This window comes from Nannobrachium achirus (assembly GCF_963921795.1).
Source record: "Nannobrachium achirus genome assembly, chromosome: 6".
NCBI classification, from domain to species: Eukaryota; Metazoa; Chordata; class Actinopteri; order Myctophiformes; family Myctophidae; genus Nannobrachium; species Nannobrachium achirus.
In genome coordinates this window covers 73583682-73603395 of record NC_137815.1, presented here as the reverse complement: position 1 = coordinate 73603395, position 19714 = coordinate 73583682, and the positions used below count along the sequence as shown (strand labels likewise).

At 44.0% G+C, this 19714-nt stretch overlaps 1 protein-coding gene across 1 annotated transcript in view; it reads left to right on the top strand.

The window, feature by feature from the left end:
* Nucleotides 1-19714, top strand: part of kiaa1328 (KIAA1328 ortholog) — a gene marked incomplete at its 3' end in the record, with an annotated part of 65094 nt that overhangs the window by 30785 nt on the left and 14595 nt on the right. The window contains 1 exon segment of the mRNA XM_080728388.1: nucleotides 12622-12749. Within this exon segment, the coding sequence (XP_080584514.1) occupies nucleotides 12622-12749 (128 nt within the window).

The following is a 19714-nucleotide window of genomic DNA, read 5'->3' as shown; positions in this document are numbered from 1 at the left end:
AGCTCTGCCACAGACACTATCAGATATCCTTCTGTCTCCTCCTACATGGAGCTCTGCCACAGACACTATCAGATATCCTTCTGTCTCCTCCTACATGAAGCTCTGCCACAGACACTATCAGATATCCTTCTGTCTCCTCCTACATGGAGCTCTGCCACAGACACTATCAGATATCCTTCTGCCTCCTCCTACATGGAGCTCTGCCACAGACACTATCAGATATCCTTCTGTCTCCTCCTACATGGAGCTCTGCCACAGACACTATCAGATATCCTTCTGTCTCCTCCTACATGAAGCTCTGCACAGACACTATCAGATATCCTTCTGCCTCCTCCTACATGGAGCTCTGCCACAGACACTATCAGATATCCTTCTGTCTCCTCCTACATGAAGCTCTGCCACAGACACTATCAGAGCAGATATCCTTCTGCCTCCTCCTACATGAAGCTCTGCCACAGACACTATCAGAGCAGATATCCTTCTGTCTCCTCCTACATGGAGCTCTGCCACAGACACTATCAGATATCCTTCTGTCTCCTCCTACATGGAGCTCTGCCACAGACACTATCAGATATCCTTCTGCCTCCTCCTACATGGAGCTCTGCCACAGACACTATCAGATATCCTTCTGTCTCCTCCTACATGAAGCTCTGCACAGACACTATCAGATATCCTTCTGTCTCCTCCTACATGGAGCTCTGCACAGACACTATCAGATATCCTTCTGTCTCCTCCTACATGGAGCTCTGCCACAGACACTATCAGATATCCTTCTGTCTCCTCCTACATGGAGCTCTGCCACAGACACTATCAGATATCCTTCTGTCTCCTCCTACATGGAGCTCTGCCACAGACACTATCAGATATCCTTCTGTCTCCTCCTACATGGAGCTCTGCCACAGACACTATCAGATATCCTTCTGTCTCCTACATGGAGCTCTGCCACAGACACTATCAGATATCCTTCTGTCTCCTCCTACATGGAGCTCTGCCACAGACACTATCAGATATCCTTCTGTCTCCTCCTACATGAAGCTCTGCACAGACACTATCAGATATCCTTCTGTCTCCTCCTACATGGAGCTCTGCACAGACACTATCAGATATCCTTCTGTCTCCTCCTACATGGAGCTCTGCCACAGACACTATCAGATATCCTTCTGTCTCCTCCTACATGGAGCTCTGCCACAGACACTATCAGATATCCTTCTGTCTCCTCCTACATGAAGCTCTGCACAGACACTATCAGATATCCTTCTGTCTCCTCCTACATGGAGCTCTGCCACAGACACTATCAGATATCCTTCTGTCTCCTCCTACATGGAGCTCTGCCACAGACACTATCAGATATCCTTCTGTCTCCTCCTACATGGAGCTCTGCCACAGACACTATCAGATATCCTTCTGTCTCCTCCTACATGAAGCTCTGCACAGACACTATCAGATATCCTTCTGTCTCCTCCTACATGGAGCTCTGCCACAGACACTATCAGATATCCTTCTGTCTCCTCCTACATGGAGCTCTGCCACAGACACTATCAGATATCCTTCTGTCTCCTCCTACATGAAGCTCTGCCACAGACACTATCAGATATCCTTCTGTCTCCTCCTACATGGAGCTCTACCACAGACCTATCAGATATCCTTCTGTCTCCTCCTACATGGAGCTCTACCACAGACCTATCAGATATCCTTCTGTCTCCTCCTACATGGAGCTCTACCACAGACCTATCAGATATCCTTCTGTCTCCTCCTACATGGAGCTCTGCCACAGACACTATCAGATATCCTTCTGTCTCCTCCTACATGAAGCTCTGCCACAGACACTATCAGATATCCTTCTGTCTCCTCCTACATGGAGCTCTACCACAGACCTATCAGATATCCTTCTGTCTCCTCCTACATGGAGCTCTACCACAGACCTATCAGATATCCTTCTGTCTCCTCCTACATGGAGCTCTGCCACAGACACTATCAGATATCCTTCTGTCTCCTCCTACATGAAGCTCTGCCACAGACACTATCAGATATCCTTCTGTCTCCTCTGTACATGGAGCTCTGCCACAGACACTATCAGATATCCTTCTGTCTCCTCCTACATGGAGCTCTGCCACAGACACTATCAGATATCCTTCTGTCTCCTCCTACATGGAGCTCTGCCACAGACACTATCAGATATCCTTCTGTCTCCTCCTACATGAAGCTCTGCCACAGACACTATCAGATATCCTTCTGTCTCCTCCTACATGGAGCTCTACCACAGACCTATCAGATATCCTTCTGTCTCCTCCTACATGGAGCTCTACCACAGACCTATCAGATATCCTTCTGTCTCCTCCTACATGGAGCTCTACCACAGACCTATCAGATATCCTTCTGTCTCCTCCTACATGGAGCTCTGCCACAGACACTATCAGATATCCTTCTGTCTCCTCCTACATGAAGCTCTGCCACAGACACTATCAGATATCCTTCTGTCTCCTCCTACATGAAGCTCTGCACAGACACTATCAGATATCCTTCTGTCTCCTCCTACATGAAGCTCCACCACAGACACTATCAGAGCAGATATCCTTCTGTCTCCTCCTACATGAAGCTCCACCACAGACACTTTCAGAGCAGATATCCTTCTGTCTCCTCCTACATGAAGCTCCACCACAGACACTATCAGATATCCTTCTGTCTCCTCCTACATGAAGCTCTGCACAGACACTATCAGATATCCTTCTGTCTCCTCCTACATGAAGCTCCACCACAGACACTATCAGAGCAGATATCCTTCTGTCTCCTCCTACATGAAGCTCCACCACAGACACTTTCAGAGCAGATATCCTTCTGTCTCCTCCTACATGAAGCTCCACCACAGACACTATCAGAGCAGAGAGCAGACAAGACGCGCATGCATAGAACGGAGGGTTCAGTCAGTGTGTCCCACCCCTCCGACCCCGGCTGGGTGTTTAAGGCCTAGAATTATTGAATGCTTTAACCAGTGAAAAATAGCAGATATACAAGCTCACAGCGCGGCACCGAGTGCCGCGCTGCGAGCTTGTAGATCTGCTATTTTTGAAAAAGTCCTGAAAATGTGTGCAAATCTTTGAATATATGTATTTTCAAAGCGAACATTTGTAACACAAATGTTGCTTCTGGGGGTGGTCCCTGGAACAAGATATTTTGAGATGGGGGGGTCCGTGGCCAAATAAATATCATTTTGGGGTCCCTTCACATGAAAAGGTTTGAGAACCACTGACATGGTAGTCTCTCAAGAACAGACTAACTGAGCTCCATTTAAGTGAAAAGGACCTTTTCTTTGACGATGGCTGGCCAGATTGCTGACATAGAAACATAGGGTTTTCAAAAAAATCTTAGAAGGATTCAAAAGATACTTATAGAATCGGGTCAAAATTCTAATTTTCACGATTTAAAAAAAATAGCAGATATACAAGCTCACAGTGCGGCACTCGGTGCCGCGCTGTGAGCTTGTATATCTGCTATTTTTCAATAGTTAAAGCATAAAATAATGATACACAATAATGTGTACCCGTTCTGAATGGGTAATATGAAAGCTGCATGCCCGGCGTTGCCAGATTTTGCGAGAGAAATAAGCAAAACCAGGTCTACAAAAACTAGCCAGAAAGAAGCGACCATTAGGCCACAAGAGCACTTTAAGCCTACACAAGGCGGTTATTTGAAAATAGATCACGTTGTGAGCTTGTAGATCTGCTATTTTTCCGTGACATGAAAATGTTTGAGGAACTCTGGTTCAAACAACATTGGGATACAAGTCAAATAAGCAACTATGTTTTAGAAACAAGCCCTAACCGCCCACGCCCCCACCCCACCACTTCCCATATTTAGATGCCACTTTACAGAAAAAAGTCCAAAGTCACTTACAGTATAATAATCAAACATGGCAAACCTGCTGCCTGCATTGCTATTGTCTGGTGTTTGGGCCTGGGCTTGGAAGTCATCCCTTCTACAGTCCTTTTCTTCCAGTGGCTCCGTGTCAATTCTGTCTCATTTCCACAGGCCTGATTGAAGTCTTCACGCCAAAGTGTTTTCTCAGCGAGTCATTGTTCCGCCACGACCAGCGTTCCTTTCAATGCAACTCTTGGCTTTGAACTCTTGGTTTCCTTTTAAACCTGTTCAATCCGCAAAAGCATCTGTTATGTAAAGTTTTAGCTTATTGCGACCAAAGGTCGCAGTTTACTATGAGAAACGTCACAGCTTGTCCGCGTGTAGACGTGTACACGTTTTTACGGTCTATGGTTTTGCCGCTCTGACATCATGCTCTGATGTCACTGTGATGTCAGGGGAACCACTCTTACCAGAATGGGTTTGCCGCTCTGACATCACGCTCTGGCTTCACTGTGATGTCACACTAACAGAATCCCTTTCATGCCCATATATGGAGTTCCCTGATGTCATCAATATTAATGATGCCCTGTTAGAGAGATCCCTGTGATGCCAGGGGGAACAAATCCCTTTTATGCCCATATATGGAGATCCCTGATGTCCACATGCCTGATGTCCACATCACTGTGCTTGTCGAGGGGTCTTACTAGTTATAGTTGGTGTGAATGGCCCCTTAGGCTGCTCAACAGCACCCCTTGAAGGCAGGTCACCCAGCGGTATTGCATCTGTTGAGGCCGTACTCCAAATATAGAGACAGACATACACACTCGGTCGAGCATTGGAGCGCTGAGGCACCGCTCAAAAACACTCATTTTGTGGGTCCTTGGCACGAAAAAGTTTGAGAACTTTGCGTTGGCTGTTCAAAAACAGCAAATACACAACAAGCTCACAGCGCGTTGGGAGTTTCTTTTTTCTACTTTTAGCGATGTTGAGAAACTCATCAGCCGGGGGAGAGCAGGGCCGTCGTCGTTAACCCATCTAGGCCTAGGATTATTGACCGCTTTAACAATTGAAAAATAGCAGATCTACAAGCTCGCAGCGCGGCACTCGGTGCCGCGCTGTGAGCTTGTATATCTGCTATTTTTCAATAGTTAAAGCATAAAATCATGGTTAAAGTGGTTCAAATCTAACGCGACTCGGGCGCGTTCCAGGTATTTGAGAGTTAAAAAGATAGGGCCTGAAGGAACATGCTTTTACAGTTGTCTGTCTGTGGGGAGCGAGCAACACCCTGACTTTATTGTGCTGTGTTTTCTGTTTGCAGGGTTGTTTCTGTGCAGGTGTGGGAATTTGTATTCCTGTGTGTGTGTGTGTGTGTGTGTGTGTGTGTGTGTGTGTGTGTGTGTGTGTGTGTGTGTGTGTGTGTGTGTGTGTGTGTGTGTGTGTGTGTGTGTGTGTGTGTGTGTGGTGTGTGTGTACTTGTATTAAGAAACTATACTTTTGAGGACCAAATGTTCCCACCAGTAAGATAGTAGATAGTAGTAGATATAGTCGGAGGCCTTAGGGTTTTTTCGCACTAATCAGTCTGAAAGCGCCACATTTTGCACAGATGTAGCTCAGGTCATATTCTAATGATTTAGCTAGGGCGCCCGAGTCGGCGACCTTCGGGGTCGCCACAGCGGCCAAGTCAAGTTGGGCTCCCATTGACTTTCTATACAGGAGGAAAATACCCAGAAAAAATTTTTTTCTGGGTATTTAAGTAGGATCTGAGGGGTCTAACTAGGGGTTTGTCATCATGCTGAGTCCATTGCAAGCATTTGTTTTGCACAAAAAACATTCCTTGGGCTACAAATGGCCCCAGAAAATGCCCACAAAACTGTACAAAACTGATGAGTCATCACTTTTCATCACTAAACCATCATTTTTAGCCCAAGGAATGTTTTTTCTGATTAGCGCGAAATTACCATTCCCCCGACTAATAGGGCTGTCACAATTATTACATAATCGTCTAATCGCAATTATTTGAAATAATAATATATAAACATATTATAATAATAATAATAGTGGAAATAGCAGATCTGTGAGCTTGTAGATCAGCTATTTCCATCAATGTTCTTTTTTAAGTATAAAGTTGTCAAATATGTCAGTAATTTCTTTGTATATTTAGGTTATGTGTCATATCAACAGAAATGTAGTTGTCAACGACAAAAACACAATAAAATCGTTAATCGCAAATTATTTGAGTGACAATTAATCGTCATAATCTTGACAGCCCTAATAGTAGAATTTGAGAAACAGATTTGTTGTTGCCTGGATTATTTATGAAGCTTTCCCGGAACAGAAAGATCCCATGATTGGTCGCTAGTTGCGCTGTTTTGCCCCCACGAGGTACCAAAAAGAATATTTCTCCATTGGACCCCATTCATTTTCCCCTTTGATTTTCTAACCTTAATACAAATAATCATAAATACTTTATGGTTCATGTCGATAGTGAAAAACTGCTTATCAATCACCATGATATGCATTTTGTGCAAATAAGGTCCCATTTATGTTCAAATTGATGATAAAGTTGCGGGGGGCGTGGCCAACTAAACTGATACCAGCCGGCTGTGTTCTTCGTGTGCTGTATTTCTGGAGGCTCCGACCACATTCTCCCATGTATCCCTGCGGTTCCACGTGACCGTTGGCAGCCAATAGCATTCCTTATGATTCCTGGGGTACCATTCAAACAATGATGGCGACACCCATACAAGGGACAAAAGCGTCATTTTCGCTTCATAGAAACCAATGTCTTCATAGAAACCAATGTCTTCATAGAAACCAATGTCTTCATAGAAACCAATGTCTTCATAGAAACCAATGGCTTCTATGGGTCCTAGCAAGATAAATGGTGGTTTTGTGGTTTACGAAGGTTTGGCGTTAGAGTTTAGGTTTAGGGTTGGATTGGCGTTTTCACTGTTTTTTATGATCGGACATTTTTTTATTGCTGACTTGTTGTTGTGAGGTGTATATCAGCAATTTTTCGGCACCACTTTCAGCTATTTTCTAATGCCGTCCCAACAGTTTTCGAAGTCCTTGCAAGTATAGTAATCACAAACCTGTGTGTCTGTGTGTGTTAGTCTAGGCGTGCATATTGTCTCTGTCAGGTGGAAACCTCGTATGTCCCAATTCCAAAACGGATACTTTTCAGGATTCAAATATAGTGTCGGTGTGTGTGCTTGTGTGTGTGTGTGTGTGCGTGCGTGCGTGCGTGCGTGCGTGCGTGCGTGTCTGTGCGTGCGTGCGTGCGTGCGTGCGTGCGTGCGTGCGTGCGTGCGTGCGTGTGTGTGTTTGGCGTGGAGGCCACCATCATTAGTGGGCTCCCGAGGCGCGGGCGGTGGTTCCGCTCCAGATTAGTGCTGTCCTCCTGTCTGCCAGCTCCGTGTCTGGCAGGCCGCCTGGGCACACGGCGGCGTGGCGAGGTGGCGCTGCTGGCAGGCCGCCTGGGCACACGGCGGCGGCGTGGCGAGGCGAGGCGACACGTTGCTGCCCAGCTCAGCTCAACACAGCTCGGCCCGACCCAGATGGCCAAGCGCTGTGCCACAACAACAACTTTGATATTGTTGGCTGGCTTTCTCTCTCTCTCTCTCTCTTTCTCTCTTTTTCTCTCTCTCTCTCTCTCTCTCTCTCTCTCTCTCTCTCTCTATCTAGTCGGGGAGCCACAGGCCCTAAAGCTCAAAGAATAGGGTTTTACCTGTGACGTCATGACTAGAGATGGACCGATTGCAAAATTCTTGGCCGATTCCGATTTCCGGTTTTATTAAATTCTGATCTGCCGATACCGATTTTTACGATACCGATTTTCTGACTTTCAATGTCACAATCAACAATTTTTTAAGCAGCACTGAGTTAACTTAAGAAAATAAAACTTGAACTCAATCTAGTGCAATGTTTGTACTTGAAAAATTAAAGCTGGTGCTATTTAACTATTATTATTATCATTGTTATTAATATGCTGGTGAAATTGGCTTGGCAATCCTTTCTGTTTTTATACTGTCATTAGTATCAACAAGCAACCCCCCTGGTTGCTTGTTTCTCTCTCAAAAACAAAACCTGGCAACATTGGGTGATGAGACTCAGAAGTGTTTATCTTAGCACAGGACGCTAAACAAGCAGGCTACAGTGGACACTCATGCTGCTCATGATTACATGCATTTATGTAGCGCAATATTTGGGATATGTGTGGCTGGCTACCAACAGGGAGGGAACATCGGAAAATCACTGTTGATAGCACGTAAAATAGACGATTCGCACGGGAAATAAAATAGACGCTTCTCGGACATTTTTAGCGCTTCTTCGGCAGCCTTTGCTATAGAGCACATAAAGCGTGTGCATTAATCTGGCCATTCTTTAGCATGATGTGAGTTTGTATGCCTTGTAGATCAGCTGTTTTCGACTAAACTCACGCAGCCAGCCACCAGTACACCACTCGCTGCTGTTCGTTGTGGGTGTGAGAGTCAGAGTGTGTGTGGAGGGAGGGAGGGACGGGGAGAGAGAGAGCGAGAGAGATAGACGGAACACTATAGCACCGTTCAGCTCGCATCGTTGCTTTTGTTCAGATGTACTGTAATGAGATGGAGTTATTTATTTGAGCGAACGGGTAATATCAATGCAAAGAGCGAGTTTTGGATCATCCTGGCACACAGTGAAATAAGTCCAAATCTGCGACATGTTTTCTTCATGAGTCTGTTAGCGTTAGCTTCGCTGCTGCTTTGTTTTGGTCAGCGCGCGTTGAGCCACATGTTGCGTACTGCGAATGCGTGTCATTTTTGATCGGCGGAAAACCGGAAATTACGTTAGGACCGGCCGGTCACCGATTGAGGCCGATTTTATATAATACCGGCCGATTTTCGATACCGGCCGATACCGATGTCCATCTCTAGTCATGACATACTTTTTATTTTAGTTTTTTCTATAAATTTGGTCATTAAGGTACACAGAATGAGAGGCCTGCTCTGCCGGAAACATTGCAAAAAAAGGCTATGGCCATTTGTATATTCACTGTCCCATCGACGTCACTATACAGGAAAAGAATACAAAAAATAAATCTGCTTCAACACATTGAATGCCCATTATTCAACATTTAATTTGCTGGTGCCCATGGCAACCCGCCATGTTACCTACCTTCGAGGTACTGGCGAGAAAGGTAATCCGAGTAAATGTAATCAAAGGATGTAATCCAAGCATGTCCTGTTTATTTCGCGAAAATCTTTTCTTTCAGTCAGGACTGTTTTTTATCAATCCTAAGCCACAGCGTTTGTGTGACGGCCGGTTTAAGAGGCCGCCGTTTTGAACATGAAAGTGATTTAAAAGCTAGATTAGGAGAAAACTGCATCTTTGTGCAGCAGCTAAACAGGGCAGTGAACGAGAAGACAGCACTTCCCGGTCATGTGATCCCGCGGTGCATTTTGGGAAATGGAGTTTGTTTCATCACCGCGGTAGTACAGTACAGGTGCTACAGTACAGTATAGTTTACTGTACAACGTGGCAAACGCGTCGTTGGGCACACGTAGACATCAAAGAGATTGACGTGTTGCCACCTCGTGGGCACCCGTTGAGTTAAGTAGCATGTGAGGGGTCAAACTAGGGGTTCTTCATGATTCCGAATCCATTGCAATTATTTGTTTTTCGCATGAAAAACTTTCCTTGGGTTAGATTTTGGCCTCTCAAAACTGTGATTTTTGATGACTCATCACTTTTCACCGTTTTGTGGGGCTGAAATCTACCCTAAGGAATGTTTTTCATGCAAAACAGATGCTTGCAATGGATTCAGAATCATGAAGAACCCCTAGTTTGACCCCTCACATGCTACTTAAAGCAGATTTATTTTTGTATTATTTTCCTGTATAGTGATAGCCTGATTTCAGACAATGCACTGGAGCTTGAGTCTGACATTGTCCCCATTGTTTTGAGATTTCAAAGGGAGGGGATTTAAAATTTGAAATTCCCAATCACAAGAGATCTGGTGAGAGGGGTTGTGTTTGACTTGTGTACACAAAACATTCTCCCCTCCCCCTCCCCTCTGTGACATGCACCAAACAGGTCATTGTCTTTGATGTTTCATTGATTAGAGAGAAACACTAACGAGCTACTGACACTTGTATGGCTCAATAAATGACTGCACTTCACAACCCTTTTGAAGTTCAAAGGGAGCAATTAAGAACTCTGGTGAGCCACCCCCCCCCCCCCCCCCTTCCACTGTTTCTGTTGATTTTCAAAAGTTAGACCCACCCCTCCTCCGTCTTGCATTGATTTTATTGGTTGGTGCGCCAAGACACCGACAGAAAGAGGTGCGTCATATGACACCTCCAGACCAAAAGAAGCAGTCCACTCAGAGAGTGGGCGGGTCTATTGGCTGGAGCCAGGCAAGTATAGTGATGGATCGATGGCAGAGCAGGCCTCTCATTCTGTGTACCTTTTTGACCAAATTAATAGAAAAAACTAAAATAAAAAGTATGTTATGACATCACAGGTCCTCTAAAATTTTGGGCCTGTGGCTCCCCGGCTACTCTCTCTCTCTCTCTCTCTCTCTCTCTCTCTCTCTCTCTCTCTCTCTCTCTCCCCCCCCCCCTCCTGTTTTGCAACTTTGCTGTTCTCTCTTTTGTTTCCTGGTCAAATGTCCAATTGAGGCTGCAGGGGGGGAGAAAAAACTAATTGAATTTTAATTGCCGACCTGGATTTCTTGTCCAACATTTTGTATCAAATATTGGGTGGTGATGTGCTGGAGAGATACAGTAGAGATACAGTAGAGATACTTTCTCAACAGAGGCTGTATTATCGTTGCTGTTGAGCATCTTCGCGTTTGAATTTTTGTGCAAATTAATGCTCTACGTGATCATACTGCAAAAGGGGTGTAACGATACATTTTAATAGCGATTCGATACATTTCACGATACGTGGTTGATGATACGATACGTGGACGATATTGGTTCATTCATGGCGATACGATACGATTCCATTCGATTCAATGATTTAAAATCGATATAGTAACTATTTAGCAAAGAAATTAAGTCTGTGTGAAAGGTGTGGATAGTGCAGGTTTTTAAGGGAAACTTATTATTATGGATATAAATAAGTAAACACAGTGATTATCTGCCAAATACATGGACGTTGTATATTGACAAACCTGCAGTGTTGTACCCGAACGCGTTCAAAGAACGATCGTTCGTGAACACGTTCGTATTTTGGGCGAACGTGAACTGAACGTAATTGTTTTCGCTTGATGAACGATATTGTCGAACGCGGTCATTCTGACGCCCGTGAACGGCGTTCGTCTGCGTTCGTCGGCCGTTCATGCGGCGGTCCGCGCCTCCGCGGTCGCCTGTCCTCTCCTCTCTCTTTTCATTCACATGCTCCAATAATGCACTGCACGCAGCCCCTCGTGAAGCGGTGCTTTCTGCACTCTGCAGCTGGCAGCTGCACTGTGAATCTCCTCCTCGTTACGTCTCACAAGCCTATACTTTGTCCTATGTGTGTTGCACGGCGAAAATAGCTGATCTGCAAGCTCACAACGTGTCGCATCCACGAGACAACGTGAGCTTGTAGATCAGCTATTTTAACCAACGCGGAAACACAAGTGTTTCGTATGAAACACCTGTTTGTTAAGACTCGGAAGGAGGCACTCCATTCCTATGGGTGTCGCTAACGCCAGGTTTAGAAACGTCTGCCTTCAGGAAGACTGGGCACTGGGCACATAAATATTGTGGGCACCTCAATGTTAAGTTGGATGAAATTATTGCTGTGTATGGTTCTATATGGGCTGTGTCAATAATTTTGACAAATAATAGCATGCAGCAACGTCTAAAAATGTATATATTATATATATAGACCTATATATATATATATATATATATATATATATATATATATATATATATATATATATATATATATATATATATATATTTGAATAGCCAAAAGTATAAAAACAATTATGGTTAAAAAAGAACGAAAAAGAACTAAGTTAGTTCATTTTGGGGAACCATGAACTTTAGTTCAAAATATAGAATTATGAACTAGAAATGAACTAGTTCATTTTAGAAGTTCTGAACTTGAACTTGAACTAGTTCGTTTTTAAAGTGAACTTTCCCAACACTGCAAACCTGCACCTTGACATGAACCCAGAGATTACACACATTTATTGATAGACCAGTATAGCTATATGGAAAGGAAAAGTAATTAAAGCCTTCCTTTTAACACGAGGCGTTGTGAGCATGTAGATCGGCTATTTTCACAATTTCTGCCTATAATATTTGACTGAATGTGGCCAATGTTCAATTTGTCATTTTAGAGGTATTAAAAAGTCCTTAAATTGTCACTTTAGAAATGTCCATACACCCTCTGTACAATTAAACTTAATGTTGGTTTGTTTACTGTTGAGAGAGAAAACAATGTTTCACATTAAGTTAATCATTTGGGGACCCCCCTTGGGGGTCCCGACCCACAGATTGAGAACCAATGCTCTACTACTCTGCTATTTTCTTTCTGTGCAATAACATATTGGGCCAATTAAAAATGTGTTTTAGTCCGGGTTCCAAATGTGATGGAACAGACTGATGGTTCCTGGATGTTTGGATGTTTGGATGTCCAGTAACTGCTTGTGTCCAGTGTTGCTGTCCAGTGTTCATGTTCTATATGGTGTTTGATCCTCCAGTAGCTGCTTGTGTCCAGCGTTGCTGTCCAGTGCTCTTCATGTTCTATGGTGTTTGATCCTTAACCCCCGGCGTGCCGCAGGCCTGCAGCAGCAGTACAGAGAGTGTCAGGAGCTGCTGGTTCTCTACCAACAGTACCTTTCCCAGCAGCAGAACAAGCTCAACCAGTCCATGGCCCAGCTGGCTCAGCAACCCCCAGCACACCGCAAGGTACGGGTCTATGTGCAGGTGTCTTCAACAGGGGGTCCGGGACCTTTAGGGGGTCCTCAGAGTTAATACAGGGGGTCCTCCAAATCTTCCAATCCTTTTTATATTAACACATTTACTGCCACCCCCCGAGTTGCCAGAGCTAGAGCCAGTGTCTTCTCTTGCCACTGCCCGAGTTGCTCGAGTAATTAATGATTTTACATTAATTACTTACAGTACGTCACTCCGGTCCCGTGTGAATCGGTAAAAGTCCGCGATTCGATTACAATGCACGTTGGGCGTGCATGTGAAGTGAAGCCCGGCCATAGAGAATCCATTATATGCCCAAAAAGAATCCTTCATTTTCTCAAAAAGAGACTTTTCAATCCAAAACACAGCAAAATATTAGGGGTGTAACGATACATTTTAACAGCGATTCGATACATATCACGATACATGGTTGACGATACGATACATGGACGATATTGGTTCATTCATGGCGATATGATACGATTCGATTCAATGATTTAAAATCGATATAGTAACTATTTTGCAAAGAAATTAAATCTGTGTGAAAGGTGTGGATAGTGCAGGTTTTTAAGGGACACATGTATTATTATGGATATAAATAAGTAAACACAGTGATTATCCGCCAAATACATGGACATTGTATATGGACAAACCTGCACCTTGACATGAACCCAGAGATTACACACATTTATCAATAGACCAGTGTAGCTATATGGAAAGGAAAAGTAATTAAACCCCTCCCTTTAATTTTTTCTTCTTAAAAATGCTAAATACAATGGACAAGTATGTAGTATCGATACAATCGATTCTTTGCACTGCCGATTCGATACGATACAAAATAAAACGATACGATTCGATTTTAGCTGTTTTCATTTCGATATACTTCGATTTGTTACGTTAAAAACGATATTTCGATACAGTTACTATATCGTTACACCCCTACAAAATATGCATGTTTACAACACAAATCCCCTCTCTGTCTGCTTGCGGCCATGTTGAACTGTCATGTGACCCACACTGGACCAATCGTGTGTCTAGATCGGTTACACAAGGCCCCTCGCTGCAGGAAAGATCCAGCCTCCCCAGCCAATCACAGTCAAGCAGCAGCGGCGATTGCGCAATCTCACTGGCACTGAGGAAAACATTAACCCTTTGTTGCTGGCGGCATGATGTTATGTGTGTGTAACCAGAGACTCATCTTTCATATGGTGCATGGTTTGACATTCTCACACCAACACACAATTAGGAAAAAAATTGTAAAAACCACCGCAACCGAAACGAATCCATGGAGTGGTAGAACGTAATTTTCTGAGCAGGATTTGGGGAATAAGAGGTTAAGAATCCTTCACCATCGTAAACACTGGTTGCTGAGGGAAGCTACTTCCTGAAGAGTCGGTTATTGGCCGGTAGTGTATCATGTGTGTATGATCTGCGATGTGATTGGCCAACGTATACACAACATATACAGATGATGCAGATTACGTCATTTTGCCGGGAAATCCCGCCCCTGTCACTGCTAAGAAGAAAACATATAAAGAGAAGGCTTCATAAGCTGAAAATAACGGAGTGGGTGTTCTAAAACTTTAGCGATTTAACAGTTAGGACAATTTTAAGATTTGTTTTATAAAAAAAGTGACATGGTATAACTTTAAAGGTGGCAGTAAATGTGTTAACAACTTGAACCCTAGTGTTCATATTCTGAGAATATTCTGAGAATACAACGCCTCGCGCTGCGAGGCGTTGTGAGCTTGTAGATCGGCTATTTTTGGCAAAGAGGTTTGGTGTAGAGGGGGAAAAGAGCAGACTAAGTACAGAGTGAAAGGTCAAGTTTATTAAGTATCGACGGTTCAAGTGGTTAAATATCTGAAAACACAAATTGACATGAATCCAAAATACACTGATGATTGTGCTGTCAAACAATGAAACTACAGTATATGGAATCTATGAAAAGGTTGTGGGGGTCCCTGCTTCATCTCTCTCTCAACTAAGGGGTCCTTGGCCTGAAAATGTTGAATACCCCTGCAGTAGTGGTTCTCAAAGTATTTAAAGGGAAATTCCAGGCTATTAGCTTCGCCTCACAGCTAGAAGGTCCTGGGTTCGATTCCCGCCGGGGGCCGCTGTGGGCACTGGGGGCGTGTTCCTCCCTCCGTGTCATCATCGCCACACCCTAGGTGTGGTTGGTGATGGGGCCTTTCTGTGTGGAGTTTGCATGTTCTCCCTGTGTCTCCTACGGTTGATACCCTCACGAAAACATGCAGTAATCCTGGTCTCAATAATGCCTCCCCCTGGCCAGCCGGGGCGCCTGATGGAGGGGAAAGGAACTGGTTGGAATAACATGTTCCTCCCACACGCTACGTCCAAACCGGGGAAATCCCCACTGTCAGGTGAAAAGAAGCAACTTGGACTCCTCATGCATAGAAGGAAGCATGAGGTCAGTCCGTTGTCTCCCCAGGCGTGGCAGAGGGAGAGCAGAGCCCAGGATTACATAGGCAATTAGCATTTGGTGAAAAAATGGGTTCCAAAATCGTGGGATAAAAATTTTAAGGTAGAAAAGTTTGCACACATTTTCACGATTTTACAATAGCAGATCTCGGTGCCGCGCTGCAAGCTTGTATATCTGCTATTTTTCAATAGTTAAAGCATTCAATAATTCTAGGTCCTAAATGGCTTACAGCATCTCAATCATTTCAACCACTTTAACCCATTCATAGCCTACGTTTGATATTCAAAAATGACAGATCAACAAGCTCATGAGCTTGTAAGTCTGCTATTTTTATGAAGATATTTGAAAAATATTTTCAAATATAGTTTGAAAATTAAATCATTTTACATTTTTATTTTTTATTTTTACATAGATCTTCTCTTCTGGGGGGGGGGGGGGGGGGTCCCTGGCACAAAAACATTTTCAGATGTGGAGGACGCGGCCAAATAACATCAATTTGGCGGTCCTTTGGCAGGAAAAAGTTGCCAGAGAGTCACTGCCACTGGTGTAATATATGTGTACACACACACACAGGGGCGTCACACCAAATTCTGGGCCCTGGGTACAAGGATTCACTGTGGGGCCCCCCATGAATGTTAACTATTGAAAAATTGCAGATATACAAGCTCACAGCGCGGCACCGAGTGCCGCGCTGCGAGCTTGTAGATCTGCTATTTTTGAAAAAAATTGAAAATGTGTGCAAGAAACCTATGTTTCCTTGTCAGTGATGCTCAAACTTTTTTATGTGAAGGACACCCAAAATTATATGTATTTGGCCACGGACCCCCATCTCAAAATATTTAGTTCCATGGACCCCCCAGAAGCAAAATTTGAGTTACAAATATCTGCTTAAAAAATACATATAATCAAAGATTTGCACACATTTTCACTTTAGCTAAAGTTACTTTTTCAATAGCTAAAGTTACTTGGGCCCCTCCACCTTGGGCCCTAGTAACTCAGTCCCACTTCCCCCTTGTGACACCCTGGGTGTAATATATGTGTGTACACACACACACACACACACACACACACACACACACACACACACACACACACCCTGTCTGACTGTCTCTGGCTGAACCGTGTGTTTGCACACATCGTGCCGGGGGGGGGGGGGGGGGGGGGGGTGGTGCGCTAATGTGCATGTTCGCCTGCTCCCCAGCGAGTCATCTTCAAACAGCAGCACCCGTTCACCATCCATCACGGCAACGCTCGCTCCCCCACTGACACGCACACCTCTGTCCTCCTCACAACGTTATCGTCAGGCCAGAAAACCTTGTAACTCCAATATTTCTATGACTTGACGAGTGATTTTTCGTATGCTTTAATGCTCACAACGTGGTCTTGTGACCGCGTCGAGCAATAGTTAGCAAAAATTAGCGTGTGGATCAGCCATTTGTGTGTTTAATTATATTTTTTTTACGATTCCAGTGAAAAATGTATAGATTTTTGATTCGGTTAATTAATATTTAACTGATGAAAAGTATTGTATTAATAACACGGCCACCCTGAAAAATTTGGCAAAAAAGTATTTAACTCTGCAACAACACAATTCATTAAAAGATTTGCTAAACTGGTTGTTTTGAAAAACATCTAGCTATTTAACATCTGAAAAATATCAAACCCATCTCTCTCATCTCTCGCTCAACTAAGGGGTCCTTGGCCTGAAAACATTGAAGACCCCTGAACTAGACAAATGTTAGGGAGGGACTAGTGGAGAAGAGATCCAGTAGAACTAAGACAAGTCATTTTATGCTTGGCTACTCGTGAGTTTCACACTCTGAAAGTAGACTATTTTCAGCACACTCGGAAGTATACTTTAAATCAGGGATTGCGATGCTATTAGCACTGCCAGCCCAAGTGTGGAATTCTCTGACCCCAACCCAGGTGTAGTTCAACATGTAGTTCACTGGCTTCCTTTAAAACAGCCCTGAGAATCCACCTTTTAGGAGGCCTAAAGGGGAGGTGATTATCACTTCTCCCTTAGACAGGCGACACCCCACCCCTCCCCTTTTTTCCTACTCTGTACATCAGGGGTCTTCAACGTTTTCAGGCCAAGGACCCCTTAGTTGAGAGAGAGATGAAGCAGGGACCCCTTAGTTGAGAGAGAGATGAAGCAGGGACCCCTTAGTTGAGAGAGAGATGAAGCAGGGACCCCTTAGTTGAGAGAGAGATGAAGCAGGGACCCCTTAGTTGAGAGAGAGATGAAGCAGGGACCCCTTAGTTGAGAGAGAGATGAAGCAGGGACCCCCACTACTTTTCATAGATTCCATATAGTTTCATTGTTTGACAGCACAATCATCAGTGTATTTTGGATTCATGTCAATTTGTGTTTTCAGATATTTAACCACTTGAACCATTATAGTTGATCAACTTGACCTTTCACTCTGTAATTAAGCTGCTCTTTTCCCCCTATACACCAAACCTCTTTGCCGAAAATAGCCGATCTACAAGCTCACAATGCCTCGCGCTGCGAGGCGTTGTGAGCTTGTAGATCGGCTATTTCCAGCTATAGTTCTCAGAATATGGACACTAGGGTTCAAGTTGTTAATATAAAAAGGATTGGAAGATTTGGAGGACCCCCTGTACTAACTTTAAGGACCCCCTGTTGAAGACCCCTGCTGTACACAATAGTGTTTTATATTTGTGGTGATATTGATTGTTTTGGTGCTACTTTATATGTTGATGAATTGAACACCTAGGAGGCTAGGATCCCAATGGAAACAAGGCTGCAATTACTTTTTTTTGGTGTAATACTTTTAGACGAAGTGTTTTGACCGTCTATACCAGGGTTCCCCAATTAGTTTTCCCCAAGGGCCGAATTATCTCTAGGGTACCAAGCCGAGGGCCACAACATTGCAGGGGGCGACGGTTGCGTTCCCGCTACTCCAGCGACAGTTCAGATATCGTCGTTGTCGGGTGAAAATCTTGTATGTCCAAAACCGTTCGTTTTGCATTTATCATTTTAAAAATGATTTAAACTAGTGAAAACAGCCAATCTAGATTCTGCTGTTTTCACTACTTTTGTGCGACGGCCTTGTATGATGAAGCAGGGCTTTACTTACTACGCGAAAGAACGTACAAATTTGGAGATACAAGATTTCCACCCGACAACGACGATATACTAGTGTTGTTGCTGCTCTTATAGCACCATTATTACTGGGGTTGGTGGGGGCCAGACAGTAGCCCCCCGCGGGCTGCAAATGGCCCGCGGGCCGCCTATTGGGGAACCCTGGTCTATGCTCACTATGCTATACTCTGAAAACAATAATCAAGGGCTGCCGGGTCGCCAAAATACATTTTAGCCGACTGAATCAACCGTAGATTTAGTCGGCTGAAATCTCATGGCATTTAGTCAACTAAAACTGGACTAAATCTAAAACATTGCAAACCCATTCTGAATTCCCATAGACTTTTTTCATATTGCGTCATATAAGAACTGTGTTCCAAACATAAACAAATGATCTCAGCGGTTTGACTCATATGGATATGAAGAATGAACTGATGGTGAGAAAACGCTAATATTACTGTAGCTGAAATAGTTACATTTTCACTAGAAACAGACTTTATCAAATATGAGTGACTGACTATCATAAACCATACAGAGCCACCTCGCCGACAATAACGCAAAGACCGTTTGTTTATTTTTGGACCGCAATGCTTATATGAGAGGATTTTAAGATGACTCAACGTATTCTCCATAGAGAAATTACTTCTATGAACTGGGGGATGAGCGAGTCACATCATGACTTCACTGCTCTATATTATGACTAAAACAAAATCAACAACCGCTCCCCCTCCCCTTCAGAAGGACAGACCAGTTGGTCATGGTGATTGTCCTACGGTGTCTCTGAGTAATGTGTGTTTGCCTGGTCTCCGACCCGCGGCGTATTCCTCACAGTCCCCCCCCCCCATCAGTCCGCCGTGCACAGGGGCGTCACCAGGGGGTGGGGGGGAGTGGGTTTGAGGTACTAGGGCCCAAGGTAGAGGGGCCTTAATCATTTAGCTATTGAAAAATACAAGCTCACAGCAAGCTTGTAGGTCTGCTATTTTTTGAAAAGTCGTGAAAACGTGTGCAAAAATTTGAATATATGTTTTTTTTTAAGCAAACATTTATAACTAAAATTTTGCTTCTGGGGGGTCCCTGAAACTAAATATTTTGAGATGGGGGTCCGTGGCCAAATACATAATCATTTTGGGAGTCCTTCACATGAAAAGGTTTGAGCACCACTGACATAGAAACATAGTTTAAAAAAAAAAAAAAACCTTAGAAGGATTTGAAATATTCAAAAAGACTTCACATTTTCACGATTTTTCAAAAGTTCGCAGTGCGGCACTCGTTGTCGCACTATGAGCTTGTATATCTGCTACTTTTCAATAGCAGATATGCACAAAATAATGCGTAATGATGCGTTCCCTGTCTAAATGGGTTAAAGCCCATCCTCCCCCTATGAAGAACATTCATGGGGGGGCCCAC